This window comes from Neopelma chrysocephalum, unplaced genomic scaffold (assembly GCF_003984885.1).
Source record: "Neopelma chrysocephalum unplaced genomic scaffold, ASM398488v2 Primary Assembly neopelma1_26, whole genome shotgun sequence".
In the NCBI taxonomy this organism is placed as follows: Eukaryota; Metazoa; Chordata; class Aves; order Passeriformes; family Pipridae; genus Neopelma; species Neopelma chrysocephalum.
Genome location: NW_020897695.1, coordinates 6,813,872 through 6,830,526, shown reverse-complemented (window position 1 = coordinate 6,830,526; position 16,655 = coordinate 6,813,872). Strand labels below are relative to the sequence as shown.

Here is a 16,655-nt window from a genome sequence, read left to right as displayed (position 1 = left end):
AGAACATTTCTTTCCCATAGAGAAAACTGTGAAACAAGATACAGAATTTAACAAACCATTACTTTATAAAAGAACAAATTCAGGCAAAAGGATACTTTTTTGGGAGGGAAGCTGATTTTCTGTATTCTTCAGGCATCTTGCCTTGTGCTAATTAGCCACCAAAGTATGCAGAAACAGCAGTACTGCTCACATCTGCCTTAGCTGAAGCTGTTTGGTGTTTGGCCTTCTCACGTGTAACAACAGCCACTTGTATGCAGAGGTGCTTTGCAGGTGAGTGCACATAGGATTATACAAAATTACTACATCAATCCTGACTACTCAGCCTCTGAGCCATCGACTACTAGTTTAGGGAGAAGGAAAACCAACACCAAGTCTCATAATAGTGCCTGATGCTCCTACCATGTGTTCTTGAAAAGGACAGGCAGACACTGCTCTGTTCCCTCACGGCACAGCCTCCATTTTAAAAACAGCTGAGAGCCTGCCTGACACTGGGCAGGCAGCACTGAGGAAACTGTGTAGGGATGAAGAAGTTACTGCAACCATCGGAATCCTTAAATGCTGGATGGACAAAACTTCTCAGGAACAATAAATGCTGTTCTGGGAAAAACCTGATCTGTAAGGCAGGAGGGTTCAGCTGTGGCGATTGCTCTACACCACTAGGCAAAAGCAACGTTAATCACCATTCAGCTACTGCGCAGAGAGGACAGGAGCATTTTGAAATTACACTTCAAATAAAGTGATGTAGAGCAAAGATTTGGTTCTACACTGAGGCATGAATGTGCTTTACGTATTTTGCTACTGATGGGGAAAAAGAATTTTCTTATCAGGACATCAAGCAATTTATGGCCATAAACCACAGCATTTGTGTTGCATAGGAACCTTGATCATCTTAAAATTGAATCTAATGGAGGAGGAACCTGAGCTTTTCAAACAAGAAGGCATGAAGAACAAAAAAATATTAAAGAGAAACTAGTCCGGTTATTGAAGAACCCTTCCAGAAGAGACTACCTTTGAAAATACTCTACTTATCCATGGCTGTTGTAATGTACACGCTGGAGAGCACACTGGTCACTCCAGATTGCAAGGCAGCACTTACGTTCATGCTTTAAATGAGGAGCATCAAAAAAATCATCTACAAAGGCAACGACCAACCTTCCAAATTAATGCTGATTTAAAAGTCTCTTAAGTAACTGTTAGGAACAAAGAGACAAGCTCTGTAATGGGAAAGAAATTAATACAGAATGATGCTGAGAGCTTCTCTGACAACCAACCATAGTCAGAGCAGTGCTGATGAACTGATTTTGGCTATGTTAAACATCTGCTTTCTGCTGTTATGTCAGGTGCAGTAAGGTGTTTGTGTGGTTATTCCAGTGTAGAGCCAGAGAAATTTTTCAGGTGTCGCAGACTTCCAATTTAATTTGGGGATAAGAGAACTCAGAAGATGAACTCAGCACTGCCTTGCTTCAGTCCCACAAACACTTCATCCTTTAGTCACAATACCTCTAATACCACAGAAGAAGGTAGTTGTGTCAGGAACACCAGGATAAGGAGACATTCTCACTCTTTTATATTCTTGCTTTCTTTGGTAATTGCTTTCAGGGATCATGTACCATCCAAAGGCATTATTGTCTAATGTACATCTTTTCAAATGAAACTCAGGACATACCCACCCCTCCAGGACATCACCATCCTTTGGTATGATTTAGTTCTACTATAAAACATTAATGATATAATTAAAGTTAAATACTTATGTCAGAATGAAAAGAAGCCTTTCTTGTGAATTGAATATAAAGACACAAGAGTAGTGTTCTTGAGGCTCTGGTGAAGAAGCAGGAAAGTGGAAATGGATTTCCCACACGAAAGAACAGCAGAATGAAAGGGCTCCCCTAAATATTTTTATAGCTCAATACTGCTCTAAGTTTATTTTATAGATTCAGTTGGATGGAGCTTGCTTTACTTAAGGGTAAACTGCAAGCTTTAGATAACCTGGTAAGTGGTTCCTTTTCAGGATACTTTTGCTTCCAGCTCTGGTGTTTTTCTTCCCAGTTACTTCTTTTGGTTCTAATCACTCCAATTAAATTGCTCACTTGTTTTTATAAACATACCTATAACTTAATCTTTTAACTTGGATATGTATTGTTTAAAGTGGAACAGTTTATGTTTCAACGTAAAAGAAGTCTATTTAGTTGAATGAATTGACTACTGGGGTTTTTTTTCCCTGAAGTTTTCCCCCAAACCATATGAAATGAAATCAGTAATCTTTTCAAAAGCATAAGTCCAACCTATAGCTATGCAGGTACCTGTACATACAAGCTTGTGTGCTTGCTTATCTAGCAGGGATAGCAAATCTGTTGTGGAACTGCATCAGCCACCATAAAAATAAGGATTGTTACACTTTACCCTCTGTATTCAGATTGTGAATAACACACACCTGTGCTTTAGAGAATGTATGTGACAGCACTTAGACTGTGTGTGTTTCACAGGATCAATCAATCACATACAAGACTACACAAAATGTTAGATCCACATTTAGGCATGGTTAGTTCAGATTAGGGGGTTGAATCTCCAAAATCCTGGATCAAAGCAGTTCTAAATCTTCAATACCTCAAACCACAGTTTAGGGGAATTTTGGTTGCAGGTTGCAGCCTGTAACCAAACTTTTTTTTAGAAAGCCATTAGTGATATAAAGTGCATGTTGATCCGAACCCCCCTGTAAACATTAATAAAGGTTTTATTCATGGTTTTATCTTAAAATGACTAACAAAGAGTTCATGCTAATGATTTGTTAACCTACTTACACCTACAACATCATTTTCACTGTCAGTTGAAGAACATAGCACCATGTATGTTTAAAGTAGAACCAATGTAAAGGCAGGAGTTACATAAAAGAGACAGGAAGAGAAATGTCACAAGGACCTGTCTCAGTTGTAGTAAAAAAAAATAGCAACCCAGGTCTCTAGGACAGTTTCCTTTGAAATGCAAGGGGGCCACTACTGCTGAGTTATTAGGAGGCACTGTACCTTTTGCACTGATGCTACGAAGATCTGTGATTTTCATTAAGATCTTTGGGAACATATGAGGCTTGTTGGGTCGTCTCTTTCGGATATAAATTTTCAGTGCTTCAAGCAAGGGTTCCTGAAGCTTATCCACTTTCATTGGTTCTTCAAGGTCCTGGCGATCTGTAGAAAAGTGTCATATCACTCGTTTGATTTTAAGTATTTATTTTTTTAAACAAACTGCAAATCACAGTTTTGCCACTTAAAAACCTACACTCTGCAGTGAGCATTCCATAGGAAAAGGATAAACCATGGCTTTCTGAAACAAGAATTACCAGTTTGCTCTTGTACCTTCCTCTCCAAGGGGAAAACACCCTGCTGCAACAATATTTTGGAATTAATTCTATATGTGTTTGATGAACTGATAAGCTACCCAGATATACATAGAGATTACAGCTAATTTTTGTTATCACTGCTACAATAAAGTGAGTTACCATCAGGTATCAGCAGATGGCAGTGCTGGCTTGAGTGACAACAAATGTCCCCCCTAAACCAGGATGCACCAGTCACATATCACTGACATCTCGGAACCCATCAATGTTTTTGATGGGTTACAGTTAGAGACACATAAAATTGAAATGATTTTGTACTAAAGGGCCGCTGCCAACAAAGTGTTGTTTTCTAAACGTTCACTAGTAGCACCCAGTTTGTATTTCAACAAAATGGCACAACTAGACAACGTGTGCTTCTATTGCTAGTCCAGATTTTGCAAAGGAGGAGAGAGACCAGGTGGCTAAACTAACAGAAACTTACAGAGGATTTTGAAAATTATCTGAGACTTCGCTTTTTGTATTTTAAAACCACGAATTTTTTTGAGTTGTAATCAGCTCCAGTTTGGAAGTATAATACATTTTTTTTCTAAAGAAAGTTATCACCAACGACATCCATGTAAGTGTAACTAATGCAAAGGCATACAATTATATTTATGAGTAAAACCTTGTTATTGGGCATCTTGCTCTAAGAAAGCTCATTCATACAGGTACCCACATACCACTTAGCAAAAAATGCAGCAGGACCAGGTGATCTCCAGAAGTCCCTTCCAACCCCACCATTCTGTGAGATATCTTAGTGTCCTTTGTCAGGCAAATAATAGGACTGGTTGCTTGACAGAATGATTCAATTCATTTTTTTAAAGTATCAATAACAAAACGAATAACTATCACCAGCAGAAAACAAGCCCTAAGCATTAAGTAGCTTATATGTTACAAATATATATACATGTTTAAGTAAAGGAAAGCAAAACATGTAAAACATATATGAAGATCTTATCATGTCTGTCCTTTTCAAATGCATCTGAGTTTATGCTGTACGATACCTCCACAGATTAAGCAGATGGCACTAAGGAGACCCGTTTCTGTATCATCCATTTCCAAAGGCAGGAGCTGATTGGCAAAGGTGAACACGAGATCAGTCAGCGGGCCAAATCCGGCATTGTGCATCTGAGTTCGGTTTAGGGTAAGGCCATCTGAAAAGGTCATGGTGTCTTGTTCTGGTGTGTATCTTGTGCAAATTCTAAGGATCTGTGGAAGGATAAAACAGAAAAATGAAATCTGAAGAATTTAATCCATGAGAGGTTTGTTGCATTTTCTTGATGTGGCGAATGACTCCACGGAACTGCAGTACTTGGTCACATCAAAACAATCTGAAATCAAACACCAGTTTGTTCAGTTCTGGTAGCACAAAACTTGTCTGGTACAGCTTAAATATACTCTATAGACTATGGGTATTTTTTAGTAACAGGAATTTAAAAACAGAAATTTCCCCCTAGTTATGAAATAATCAAAGCTTCATTGCAATTCTCACCACTCAGGTCACTAACATTACCATAACATGCACCTAAACAGCTCTTTAGTTAGCCTGCCACTTGCACCTAATTATAAAATGCTACTGCACTGCTGATCTGATCCAACAAGATCTTAAAAGTGTCTCACCTCTTTGAACACAGGCATATCTCATCAATTTTGGGGACCAGTTTTTCATGACAGTGCTTCTCTGGGTTGTGTCTTTGGCAAGGACAATGTTGCTTTGTGGTGAGTGTGGACAGCTGTGAGCTGCCAAAAGAGGCAGAACATAACTTGTGCTTTGGGTGCCTTTCCCTCTTCTGCGAGAGCAGACATGCAAACACTGCTGTGGGAACACCACCCCATCCGAGCGCTTCCTGAAGAGCTGTGCAAAACCTTCCATCTCCCCAGCAGCTGCAGGTACAGTCTCTTTGGAGCACTGCTTGCCTTGTCAGCCTGGGAACTCATACCTGAGCGGATTATCAAATTTTGAACCTCTCGATGGCAGCGCACAGGCCTACGGGTAGCCCAGCCAGAGGAGTTGGCCCAGCTTTTCTTCTTTTATATTGTTTCTTACTTGCATGTGCTATAGCACCAAACCTCCTCACCAGCCTACTGGCCTCCAGCCCTCCTGCAGGCTTTGGTACTTCCCCCTCTGGAGCCCTGGGCAGTGGTACACCCTGCCTGCCTGGTGCAAAGCCTATCTTCCCCCTGCTGACAGTGCCGTCCATTCCTGCGCAAGCCCAGGCAGTGTTGGTTTTGGCAAGTTTGCTTGTATGCCAACAGCCACCCAGTGCTGACCCCAGATGAAAGAGCGTTCGAGGGGAGGATGGGGATTCACACCTCTAACTGGACACGGGAGGAATGCAAAACACATGAATAAAACACCGAGGATGCTCTGCATTTTGTTAGTAAATGCCTCTGGGGTAACCACAGCGCAAGAGTGCTGTCACAGCGGAGGTGGCAGCGTGGCCAGAGAGAGTGAGTGCCTGCATGAACTGCTTTTGCCTCTTGGAGCAAACCCAGGATGTGTCCTATGATAGACTCTTTACGGCATGGGATCATTTGTACAGCTGCAATTAATGAACACTGCCTTAAGGATCAAATAAAAGAGATGGCCATCATGTTGACATATTTCTGTTATATATATCAATGCTTAATGTTTAAAACAATCAGAGGTGGGAGAAGGCTTATCCCTAAACTAAACTAAAGTAAAACCTTTCTGAAATCTAGCTGATTAGCTGAGCTAAGACTACAGCTGTGTTTTTTCAGGGCTTGACTGTATTTATTTCCCATACAGCCATCCTACTTGGTTTTAAAGATTCAACAAAAAAGATTTACATGAATGTAAGTGAGCACTGGGAGAACTTAATTATTCCTATAGCTGCCGAGGCTCTGAGTCAGAGGCCCCAGCACTTGGCAGCTGACCAGTCTGGGCTTGGTTCTCCCACTTTCATCTTTGCCTGGCAACACCGCTCCAAATAAGCAGGGAGGAGAATGAGGAGGACATTGTCTGTAAGAAACCTATAGGGAAGCTTGTATTTCTCTTCTTGGGTTCCTTGGTAAGGGTGTACTTCAGCAGAAGGATCTTCAACTATTTTCTATCCCAGCAATAATCTTGTCCACGTTGTGAGTATACACTGAATCACTGAATCTCTATGTGGTTTCACATAATTTCCTTACCCCTGAATTAGAGTAAGTTCTTGACATTACTTAAATCAATGACCAAGAGAGGCACAAACACAGAGGACTTGAATTCTTCAATGACCACAAATTCCCCACTAATATAAGTAATCTTAAAAGGCTGCTGGTTACTCCAAAGGTTTTATATAATAGCCAATGCGTATTTCAGTATCATTAGCAAAAATTAACATTATAAAGCAAGGCATCCTGTCAATTAGAGGCAGCATGTTTACCACATTTGGCACTGCCAGTAACCTCTGGCTGTGCTCTCTCTTGAAGTTCACTGTGGGTTGCCCTTTTAAATCATTAAAAGATTGTATAGCAAGAAGAAACATTGAGAATATATTGTTTTCAAGAAAAGAGAGGATTGAAAACTGCATATTTATTGTGAAAAGCAAGATTACTTGGTTTCCTTCTCTAATGGCATGAAAGAGAAACTGGAGTGCATCTCTTCCTATCTGAGGCCTGCACATACAGTAGCTGCCTTCCAGTAAGGGTGTGTGGCTGGCAATGATCAAGTATCCAACTTCTGGAAGAACAAGGAACTTCTTACCTGGTACTGATTTTCCCTCAGCTTGGCCAGGGGGAAAGGCAGCCCCTTTTATTCCAATGCTATTTTAATTGATGAGCCTTAGCAACAAGAGCTCCTCCCCTCCATACCCTCAGGACTCCCAGCCCAACAAATTAGTAGAGCAGGACTTGGAGCTAAACTGGGCAATGCTGTGGTGTTTTCTGAAGGCTGCCTGCAGCTTTCCCAGCAGCTGCCCAAGCAGGGCTGGCAAATACAGATCCTCCAGATCCTCCCTCAGACAGCAAGTCTGGACACCAGCTGCCAGCGCTTCACTGCCCAGAGACTCACAGTCCAGAGGGACTGGAGTGCCCTGGAGTGGTGATCCCAAACAACCCAGAGGCCTCCCACCATACAACAGGCTGCTGGCTCCCTGTGCTTGTCTCCTAGAGCCATAAGCCCCACTTCTTTTGGGGGTGTATGCTAGGGGTGCTCAGCAAAGAGCTACCAGATCACTGCCTCCCCAGGGCTAATGCAGAGAAAGACTTCCAGGCTGGATCCTCATCAGGAATGAATTTGGGGTTAGGTTATTCAGCCTTGAGCCAGCCTCTGTGCGCATGCACAGAAAGGGACCTCAAGGCCTTGCAAAATTCATCATTATAACATGGAGATCCCATGGGATTTAGCTACTTCCAGGCTCAGGCAGCAAGTAGGACAGGTTTTTGCAAAAGGCAGACTTCAGGCCTTTGTACCCCAAATTCTTTGTACCCTGAGTGGCTCTGCTGGGCACTGGCACAGCTGAAGATCAACTATGTGTTTTCAGCAATGCACTCAGCTTGACTGCAGCAATTTGGTCTCAGGTTTCCCCTGCATTCCTTTGACATTATCCCACAACACGCTGTTATTAAACTCTAAGACAGATCATTTGGAATGGTGTTTTTCTTTTTTTTTTTTATTTGTGTTCTTCATCAAAATCTGCAAAATGCCGTGGATATTGCTGATTCGCTGCTAAACTGTTCTTGGGCAAACTTCCAGTGTCAAAGTGAAGCTGATTTCAAACTCATATTCACTGAAGAACATATGGGAAACATCAGCACTTCAGAATAAGAAAGCACGGTATCTTTCTCCATTTTAAACTGAACTCCTAATGTCCTCAATGTTGTTTAGATTTTGTAACAAAGCCAAGTATTTTAGTTGTCACTCTGCTCTCAAATGCCACTTGCAGCCATAAATATGGTTCTTCCTTGTGATTAAAGGACCCTTTGTTTTAAGGAATATTTAGATATTAAAGCATTAGGGGTTCCTGTGAGCCAGCTATAAAGTACAAAACGAAAACCCTACCAGAGGCACAAAACCAAAGTCACACAGAAAGCTGTGTTTACAAAATTGTTGCTACCACACAATTGTGACCCATTTTAAACAGATCAAGTAAGGCAAGCAAGCTGGGTCTTTTTTTTTTTTTTAAGAAATCATGTTGTTAGACATTAGCTGCCGTAGCTAGCTGGGACAGTTCCCTGAGAGGAGAAACCCAGACAGGTGACTCTGAAACAACAATGCCGCATGGTGCTGCCAAACCCCATGAGCACAGGTTGTTCTGCACACACAAATGCCTTCCTAACATTAACACACAAGAGTTTTACAACAGAAAGCAAGAATTACATCATTAAGGATTAGCATTCAAGGACTTCTCCAGTTTTTATCCATTGGATTTAAGACAGGCTGGACTCTGGACCCTTTCCACATTCATTTTGTCAGAGCTCAGTGACGCTGGGGATGCTTGACTGCTGCTGGGCCAGTGTACCAGCAGACAGAAGCACTCGCTTTTACGAGGGTTACTGACTGAATTTTAGTAATAGTTATCCCTGAAACTTTTGGAACCAGAGCAGATATAAATTCCACGATCCTCAACTGGCGCCTCCAGCTGCCTTGCAAACCTTGATGTTATTTCCCTTCCAGAGTTTTTGTTTGTTTGTATATAAAACAATTCTTTGGCACATACCCAGCAGAGTTGACTGAGCTTCTGCCACCATCTCCCTTGTCAGCCTAAGAGGGGCTTAAGCATCCACAGCCACAGGAAACAGCTGAGCAGTGCCCTCAGCACAGTCTGTAAATGCTTAAGACTCCCCATAGCTGGTGCTTAAGGGCAGGTGGACAGTGAAGCCAAGGTTCTGCTGGCAGGGAAGCCTGGCCACTCTACCTGGGAGCCTCACGCTGATCCTCCTGTGTGCAGCAGCTCTGGGAACATGCCCAGGGAATTGCACAGCATCAGGATCATGAGTGCACACTGGTGAGGCTCATGGCCCTGCTCGGCAGTACTCACACAGCAGCCCACAGGCCAACACTGGAAGCAGGTGCTCATGCAGCAGGAGGTGAAACAGCACTCGCTCCGCGTCTCAAGGCACAACCAAATGAAACATTTGAAACACTCATAACTAGGACAACTGGCTTGTTGGGGGGAAAATACGTGCTATTAAAACACTGCTCCAGTACCGAAGTCTAGCTTAAATAAAGATAGAGAGAGGCACTGCAATTCTGATTATGCACAGGTGATGTGGGTTTAATGGATACAGCATTTCACAGGCAGCGCGCGCAGTACGCATTACTGTGTCATGGTAATTATCCCATTTTCTTTTTAAGCAGCACATAAAATAGACACATAAAGTTTACATAAACGTCACACAGGAAACTTAGGACTATTTGCAGCAACCACATCGAATCTATTCCTGTTTTTGTAAAAGCCTCAGCTCCTCCCTGCTGTGGGCAGCTATGGCGCTCGCTATGCCCTGCTCATTCAGATGTGTCACCTTCTCTGGCTTTGTGAAAATAAAAAAAGAGAACAAGCAGGTGATCAGGAGTGACAGGCCTCAATAAAGTTTATAACTAGAGCTTGAAGGTTGTCACATGGCGACAAAGTAAAAGGGGTGAATTGTATTGAAGAATCAACCTTTTCTATCCATTAATTAGTTGAAATAAAGTCACCGTTTATCACCTGCTTCATTCTCTTTTCTGGCAATTAGGCTTTTATTTAATCACTTTGATCAAAGGCTGTGAAGTGCCTTTATCGAGGCACTTCAGATAAAATCCCAAACAGAAAGGCTCTCCTCAATATTTGGTACCGCCCAGCTGGTGTTGGGGATGGAAGCACTGAGTGGAGCTGCTAAGGGGACCCTGTGCAAGAAGGGCTGTGCATGCTCCCAGGGCAAGCTCCCACTACTCATTCCAAAAAGAGTACCAGGAGCTTGCAGGATACTGAGCAATTACAGAATTAGGGTATTTTTTTTCCAGCAGCTATGGAGCCAGGGCATGGCACAAGCAAACAGAGGGCGGCAGCTTTAAGGCTGAAGTTTTAGGGGTAAAGAGTTTAGATGTGCAGATTCTTGCTATGTCTTGGCTCTTCCCTACCTTTTTGGGGTAGTTTCTGTATTAGCTATTTGTTACTGGTTACAACAAAGCACAAAGCTCTTCCTTTCCCCTATCTCTGGCAGAATACACTCAGATTATTGATTACCATCTGCCTTTCGGTGTAAGGGGAACGTAACAGTGTCTGATCAGCGCAGAGCTGGTGATACAGTGCAATTGGTAACGAATGGCCCTGCCCCACAGAGGGACCACTCTCATTAACAATGAGATGGCCAAGTCTGAATAAGCACGAGAACAACAAGAGGTGACTCTCAAGCATGGCAGAGCAACCTCTACTTTCCCTTTTTCTATAGGCCACACAACAATATCCCTTCCCCTCTCCTACCCCTCTTCCTCCTTCATCAATGTCCTCTCTTGATCCGATTTTTCCAAACAGTTTTTGACAAAACAAGAGGAAAAGGTCACAGCAGTTACCATCCACCTCAACATGATCCTGTTTGAAGCAATGCACTTTTAGAAATTCCAAGATTAATTACTTCAACTTCAAATTCTGTAGTTTAAACGCCTGTGTCATGCCAAAAATGTATCTACAGTAGCCATCCTACGATGGGCTTCTTGGCTAGCCATGCTTGACTTAATGAAGACCTGAAGGTTTGTGGTCAGAAGGAAACATTTAAAATAAGTTTACATTGAAAATACTGTTTTGTGAAAGTTATTGCTACAACCAATAATAAGAAGCATATTCGCCACTAAAAGACTGAAGACCTCTAAGGTCTTGATAAGGAAATGCTGAGATCCCAGAGGGCTTCTCTGAAGGTCAGTGTGACAGAAACAACTGGAGACAAAGGGAGAGGAAGACAGCTTGCCTTGACATAGTGGCAAGGCAAGGTCTGGAGAAAAACTCCCAGCTCACCTGCACAGTTTCCTCCTGCAGGTTGTATGTTTGCCTACTTAAAATTAAATTACATTTAGCTAAAATCTGTACAGCGGCCACTTTCGCAGTTGTCTGCAGCACTGGTATGCTGGCAGAAGTTACTGCCACATACCACAACATGCCCTTTTTACTGAGACCCACAAACTGTAAGGACTCATTTTGAAAAGCAATTTAATCCCATATAACACACCTCTGTAGGTGTGCTAGAGTCCACTCCTGACTACCTGGTAAGTTCAATTTTGCAACCATAAGGCCTGGGCAGTATTTGACCCCTTCTCCCTGTCAATTACAGTAAAAAGAAGAATAGAAAACACATTAGTAAGAGAACAATAACGTTAAAAATACTTACCAGTATGTCCAGACAGGCTGCTTTAAGTAGAGTTATTTGGTCTGCAATGGTCAAACTTGTAAAGCCTGGCAATCGCTTTGCAAATTCCACTATTTTAATAATGCACTTTGTTGCAAGTTCACTGAATTTGTCCCAAAGCCCAAGGTCCAGTCGAACTCGATGATCTGCACTGGAGTTCTGTAAAGACAGACAGAAGGCACCATAAATCAACATGTCCCTTTCAGTAAGCGGCTTTCAAGGGAAGGAAACAACAACCAAGTTTTCCTTCCAGAAGTACTTTCTATTAACATTCCAGGCATTTTCTGCAGCTTGCTGTTGGGATGTTGGTGGTTTTAAACTTGGATTAATAGCCTGAAAATTCCTTGGATATTTCTCTGTTACTTATGATTGCAGAGGCCATCTGTACACGGAATACAAATGAACTTAAACATTTCCAAATGCCACCATCATTATTCTTCCTTGCCATTATATAATAAGTGCATTGAGAAAGACAATTTACAGTTGTACCCCAGAAAATATAAATGAACAGTGGAAGAAGAATATTGGGTCCCCATCTGAAAAAAGCAGCACAATATTCGGAACACAGTTTCACATACTTAAGGTCTTACCAAATTAGTTCTACTTAATTTATCTGCTCTGTGGCTCTGCAACAGCTTTCTGAAGCTATGGTCTCCCGTGACTTACAGAGCATTTCTTTATACGATGTTAAGAAAAACCCCATGTGTGCTGACGAATGCTATATGCTTATTTGATGGTGCATCTGACACTGTTTGAAGTGTTACGAGGACATTCCAGTGGCATCTTTCAGAGACTGTTTCTATATATTCATCTATCTCAATCAAAAAGTTTGCTAGGATGCATAGCAAACTTGTGTTAAGTTTGTGATTAAACTCACATTTTCATACATTCAGAATAACCACTTAACCCTTGAAAAAGCTGAATGTGTCAGCCAAGAACCAGCTGACTCAAAAGCTGCTGTGACCCATTTGACACTAGCCCAACAACAGCCGGTGTCATGAAGAGACCTGGTGAGTTGATCCCGATCCACCCACGATTCCCACAGAGTCACAAGGAACAGGTAACAACGGAGCTCTGAAATACCCAAAGCTCCTCTCCTCCTGCCCTTGCGTGCAGCATATTCCCATTTTGCCAGCATCTGATCCAATGCTGTTTAGGATGCAGTCAGCATGATGATGTCCCCTTTCCCTGTTTCATGAGCCACCAAGTTTAGTGTACATTGCAGCTGCCTTCAGCTTCTGGGTAATCTCCTCTTCATTGCAAGAGGAGTTTTACCTGTAAAAATATGCTGGTAACAAATCTGAAAAAGGTGTTGAGCTGCAGCCACAGAAAACCAAAGGCAATTTCTCCCTTCCACTTCTTATCTGACCTTGTTGACTAACCAAGAAAGAGAGGTACCATCAAAAAAAGGCCCTCCTACTCCAAATAGGTGCTTGAGGCAGGCAAAGGAAAATCCCCTCAGACAGTGTTTTCTCCCCAGCTGCTGACAAAGCTGATGTGATCAGCTGCCTCAGTCTTAGCTGGTTGAAGTTAAAATGTTAAATTAACTTTAAAATTAAAGTTAAATGAGCAGAGTCTCAACCTAAAAGTCTAACAGACATGGCAGATTAAATAGCCATCAAAAAGCATTCAATTTACATAGATCACACCTCCTTGGAGGAAATATCTCCAGTGAGCCTGCCACTACCACTACTGATGGGGAGGACGTCCAACTCCTTGGAAACCAGGGAAGCCATCATCTTGTCAGCTTTCTTCAGTTCACAGGAAGGACACAGGGCTGGAAGAGGTTGATGAGGGCATGTCGAGTGAGCTCAGTTTGGCTGTGAAGCTCTGCATCCCCTCCTAGTGCTGCCTTCACAAGACACCACCACCATCAGGTGCAAAGACGAAAGTCCTGACGCACTGCCAGCCCAACATTCCCTCTCACTTGGAACAGGGTGGAGATTCAAGCCAGTAATATTTACATTATGCCCTAATTGCAAAAATATATGCTAATCATGCTGAACAGTTCAAAGCAGAATACGTGTTCTTTCCTGCTACCCCTCTTTTTAAGGGATAATAAATTAATTTCATCATTTCTATTTGAATTTTTATTCTGGGAACATACTCTATTTTGTTTTGGTTTTTTTTAAATGACAGAAGAAAAAATAGAAGAAAATGTCTTTATAATGCTAAACCTAAAGAATTGCCTTCAAAATGGTCCAAAACTAATGGGTTAACAGTCATTGTAATGCCCTTTGAAACATTTCTTTTGGCTACTGGAGTATGCATCCCTCAGATTTATTTTATTTCATCCTCAAGGACCTTGGTGAAATACAGTACATTGGAGGAAAAATAAGATCAAGATGTGCAGTCATTCAGGCTGTAATTAAATTTAATAGGCAGTTTATCCAGTTCATAGAAAGATGGCATAGCGGAGAGCTACACAAAGCAGAGCCTAAAGCAGGAAATCATTTTACAATAGGGTATCCATCTGGAAAAAAAGACGTTGCATGAAACCAGCAAGTGTGAACGAAATCTTCATCAGTATCATATGAGGTTACTTTATCATGCTGCAGTGCTGGAGATGGGAAGTTTGACGTGTCTTCTATTAAGAGTAATGCATAGCCACCTTAACAAATGTAAATCTAACTCACTATTATGCAAACTGAAGAGAAGGGGCAGTTTATAAAATATAAAATATAAAATTCAAAATAACCAGATGTTTTATTATGCCGGGTGCCAGATCCCTCAGTGTTGGAGCTAATGTGGTTTACACATTATCTTTGACATGCTACAAATGCAAAGAGTTTTAACATTCTATCTGTTAACAAACATCAATGCAAGTGTCACAGAAAAAAAATGAATTTTTAGCAGCATTTCTCAATATCTAAACCCCAAAACTAACTCAAAATCAATGCAGAGGTTGAACAATAAAACACGGGGTTAAAACAATGCACAATAGAAATAGAAACTCTGATTAAATTTGCCTAGGGATCTCCTCTATCCATGCTGTGAAAAAGATGCAGATGCTATGACTTTTCCTGAATATTTTACTGAAGCAGTTTTTTGGGTGTCTTTTCCAGGAGCAGTCTCGCATGTTTTTCAGGCCTATGCACCAGCGCACATATGGTGGAACAATACTGTAATACACCCTAGTGGCATCTTTATCAGTGGAAAAGCCCAACCTTGCTATGAAATCCAATTAAACAGCCATTTTTGCCACATAAATTGATCCCATTTTTTCCATCATTTTTGTTTTTTCATTGCAGGCTGCTCTATCTCCACATTAACGATACGGGATGAGGTAGAAACATACACAGTAGCAGAATCCCTACTGTCTTTAAAATCCACTTTACAAAGGAAACAAGGCTCACAGGGGCACTCTGGCCTAATCAAGAACACTCTCGATGCCTCTTTAGTAAAAGCAGCAATGCACTCCAGCTCCAGCAAGTTCACTGAGGACCACAGCACATGTTTCTGCTCAGTCCCAGCATCAGGAGATATATCTATATATAGATATATAGGTTTAGATATATATTCCTCTGCAATGGCACAGAACAATAGTCATGTAACTTTCAACCCCAGCACTTACAAAGGACCAAATGCTGCCAAGATGTGAAACCTCCTCACTTCCAGCAACCCAGATGAACCCACAGCAAGGGTCTGCAGAGCCAAAATTATTTTCTGTTTTATCCTCCCTGTATCTTGAGGCTGGATGTAACACAGCTGTAGACTTACAAATAATACCAGTCTCAAGGGACAAGCAGTGTAGTTACACTCAATTATACTATAAAGTATGACATCTCCAGAGAAATTACTACAGCACTCTCTCTTACCTGGATGACAGTAATAAAACAGATCTATTTATGATGGACTCTTGGAATCCGTTACATTTAAACAGCTTGCTGATTCTCACCATTGGCAGAACTATACTTGTCACTGCCCACCAAATGCAACTATTAAATCAAATGACCCAGGGAATTTAATATGAGTGCTATTCTCCCATTATTTTAAGTAGACTTCTATTAACTATGCAAAGTATGATAATTATTACAGATAGGGACACTTTTTCTTTTTAAAGAGCAGATGGATATAAAAAAACATAATTGCAAATGCTTCTCCAAAAGCATTTTTTAACAGGTAAAAACACACAATAGGTGGTGGTGGGGATATCACCATGTAACCTTTCCCTCTGGAAAACGCAGGCTGCAGTACTCAAGAGTGAGAGGAGCCAGATACGCAAGCCAAACATCTGAACAGATTTTTTTTTTTTATTGTATCTCTGTAAGGTCTTTTTTACTTCACATTCTTATACTTAAAATTCTTTGCTCTTTTTAGCAACAAACAAAATCTTGTTTTAAAAGTCTCACATAGCCAAAGGCACACAGAAGCCACGCTTGCAGAACAGTTTCTTTTATCCACCGTTTCTACCAGTATGCAAGTGCAAAGCTAATGAAATTCAAGGGAATCCACATTGGTTCAATACGCTCACTTCTCACCCCTCGCTTAGAGGATTAAATTAAAAACTCTAAGGTTATAAAAGCAATCTGTTAGCTCATTAGTGTGAGAGTGCCATGCTTCATGACTGACAGCCTGCAGAACTGGGCATAAAAGCAGGACTGGTGGCAACTTTCTACCTGTACTAGATTGTTACTATCAAGAAAAGCAGAGTGGTATAGGTTTCTAGCTCCCCTTGGACTTAACATTTAGAAAAAGGGCTGTGTGCTCCTTTTTATTTGACTTCTGGTCTCTATCTCAAGTGTCTCAGATTATTGCCAGAGTGCTGCCGTTTGATCAGCAGCTAGTGGTGTTGTCCAAGCACCAAAGCTGTGCTCCTCCGACCAACACACACACCTTCCACATTCCAGATTCTCCTATATCCTCAACCATTGCAGAAAGGTTTCTTCCCAGATCCTGGGCTGATGGGCAGTTGGAGGTGAAGATGACCCTTAGTCCAGCCCCAGTGGTACTCTGTCCCTGTCAC

The 16,655-nt window shown here is 41.6% G+C and overlaps 1 protein-coding gene across 8 annotated transcripts in view; it reads right to left on the bottom strand.

Moving 5' to 3' along the window:
- The window catches only part of RARB (retinoic acid receptor beta), a 292,148-nt gene that overhangs the window by 1,880 nt on the left and 273,613 nt on the right, over nucleotides 1-16,655 (bottom strand). For all 8 annotated transcript variants that reach the window (XM_027675409.1, XM_027675408.1, XM_027675412.1 and 5 more), the window contains 3 exons: nucleotides 11,672-11,848; nucleotides 4,372-4,576; nucleotides 3,021-3,179 (listed from right to left, as the gene is read on the bottom strand). In XM_027675409.1, coding sequence (XP_027531210.1) covers nucleotides 3,021-3,179; nucleotides 4,372-4,576; nucleotides 11,672-11,848 — 541 coding nt within the window. The remainder of the gene's footprint in view (nucleotides 1-3,020; nucleotides 3,180-4,371; nucleotides 4,577-11,671; nucleotides 11,849-16,655) is intronic.